Source organism: Gadus morhua, chromosome 22 (assembly GCF_902167405.1).
Source record: "Gadus morhua chromosome 22, gadMor3.0, whole genome shotgun sequence".
Classification (NCBI taxonomy): Eukaryota; Metazoa; Chordata; class Actinopteri; order Gadiformes; family Gadidae; genus Gadus; species Gadus morhua.
The window spans coordinates 15,692,277-15,694,776 of record NC_044069.1 but is presented as its reverse complement, the minus strand read 5'-3'; the positions used below and the strand labels follow the sequence as shown (position 1 = coordinate 15,694,776).

Genomic DNA, 2,500 nt, shown 5'->3' with positions numbered 1-2,500 from the left:
ATGTCAACAATAGTTGTTGTCACATGGCTGCCAACCCTCAATTATCGACTCAGAAATGTACGTTCATGCGAAATGGGTTCCAACTGATTTTTGGGGAAATTTTGCAGGCATTCAAAGAATAATTTTAGTGTTATTTGGGAAATTACACTCGATTTACATCATATTTGAGTAACAAACGCTCCACTAAATTAGATTCTAAAGCCAGAGTCTGTAACTATAGCAACCTGTTAACTGACAATCTTTTCGGTGGCAGGCACACATTATTTTGTCTAGTGGTAGTTGCTATTTAAACCAGAACAATATTGAATTGAGGATATGTACACAGATTTTACGAATGCCTTTAGAAATATGAAATAAGTGGGCCTTGGGCAATCATTTACCATCTGCTTAAAAAGTCTGATAAATTGTTTTAAACATTTGTTTGAGAGATGTTAGGGTGGATCTATCCCTAATTACCCATGCGTCAAGCCAAAAGACATTGAGGAGGCTTTCAGATCCTTTGCCATTTTAATCCAAGCATCGGTTACTGCAGGCAAACTATATTTGTATCTTCCTGTTTTTATGCATTTCGTTTTCTATTGATCGGTTCATTCTTATTCCTATAAGTCAATGATGTGTCTAGCTGCAGTCCTCATGTTCCTCTTCCAAGTAAATAGACAACTATATCTCCATTAGATGGAGCCTGTTCTTCCTTTGAATGGTAAACATAAGTAAATTATAACATGCCAAATATGGATTCAGCTCCCTCACAATGATTGCTCACCATATTGGCTTCCCCACCAGAGTGTTCTCAATGTTTACATACATTTTTATTTTGGGGAAAAACTGTGCATTTTAAATCATTTATTTTAAGCTAGCAGTAGTATTATCCTTTTAAAAAATAAATTGCTGTACATTGTAGAAACAAACACAACGGCCCATTCAGCCTTTCAGGGAGACCGTTTCAGCCCATGTATGGAAGGGTGACTGTTCTTCCTGTGTCTTTCTGCTCTTGCTGTTGTTGATGTCCTTCTCCCCCCCACCAGAACGTGTTCGGGGACCCCCCTGCGCTGCCCGAGTACAAGGTCGCCGACGCCAAGAAATCCAAATTCATCCTCCTGCACTTCAGCACCTTCAAGGCGGGCTGGGACTGGCTGATCCTGCTGGCCACCTTCTACGTGGCCGTGACGGTGCCCTACAACGTGTGTTTTATCGGCGACGTGGACCAGACCCGGAGCACCACCGTCACTGACATCTCCGTGGAGATACTGTTCATCATCGGTGGGTTGCGCCATTTAACAAGTGGTGGGAATATGTATGTGTGTGTGCGTGTGTGGGTGTGCATGTGTGTGCATAGGTATCTGTTTTTGTGTGTGTGTGTGTGTGTGTGTGTTTGTATATGTGTGTGTGTATGCGTGTGTGTACATGTATGTGTGTGTTTGTGTGTGTGCATGTGTGTTTGTTGTGTGTGTATGTGTTTGTTTGTGTGTGTATGTGTGTGTACATGTGCGTACATGTATGCGTGTACACACGCTATACCCTAACCCCATACATACAGGGATTTGTATGTGTGTGTGGCTGGATAGTTGTTGTTTGTGGATGTGATGGTGGATATTGACCTCTGACCTCTTATACATGTCGTTTCGCGTGTGGTTCATAACCATAATTCTAAAGTCTTGCATTGGTTTCTATTCTCTCTGACTGGACAGACATTGTCTGTAGTTTCCGCACCACCTACGTCAGCAAGTCGGGTCAGGTGATCTTTGAAGCGCGTCTGATCTGCATCCACTACATGACCACCTGGTTCATCATTGACCTGGTGGCCGCGCTGCCCTTTGACCTGCTCTACGCCTTCAACGTCAGCGTGGTGAGTAGCCCAGCCGCCGTCCCCCATGCAGTGATCGACCCCTTGTATGTGCAGACATAATACATGCTGATACAAGCCTTATGGTCATAGGTGAATTTTGTGAGTTGTGAGCTTGATTAAATTCCTATCACCAGGATCCACATGTGGTTCAGGATGACCCTTCTGGTTAATATACTTAACTCACCAACAATTAGATTAGGATTGTGTTGCAATTATAACATAGCGGATGAGCTGCATGTTCGTAATATTGATTAAAGCATGATGTGTCTCCAAGGCACGAACAGCAGCATATGGTTCCTGACATGGTTTCCTGTAAAGGCACTTACCGTACCTTGTTCTCACAAGGAGGTTATTACGATTGCGTGTTGCAAGTGTAGCGCAGTTGATGAGCTCTATGCTATAGCTGTGCACCATGCTGGGCTTCTGTGACGCAAGAGGGAAATCACTCTGCTCAGCAGGAAGCAAATACGTAATGCTACGAATGTACCCACAGGGAAAGACATACGAGACCACACACAAGACCAATAGACTACAGACAAGGGCTTCAAGTGATGGAGCTTCAACATGTTATTGCATGGTTCTGTCCCAGTAGAATTGGACATCGGTGAACAGAGAAGGACCTGTGAGGTCACACATGGAACCCATGTGTCTTCC

The 2,500-nt window shown here is 43.7% G+C and overlaps 1 protein-coding gene across 1 annotated transcript in view; it reads left to right on the top strand.

Moving 5' to 3' along the window:
- Positions 1-2,500, top strand: part of kcnh8 (potassium voltage-gated channel, subfamily H (eag-related), member 8) — a 44,391-nt gene that overhangs the window by 22,425 nt on the left and 19,466 nt on the right. The window contains exons 5-6 of the mRNA XM_030347726.1: positions 1,026-1,260; positions 1,689-1,846. Coding sequence (XP_030203586.1) covers positions 1,026-1,260; positions 1,689-1,846 — 393 coding nt within the window. The remainder of the gene's footprint in view (positions 1-1,025; positions 1,261-1,688; positions 1,847-2,500) is intronic.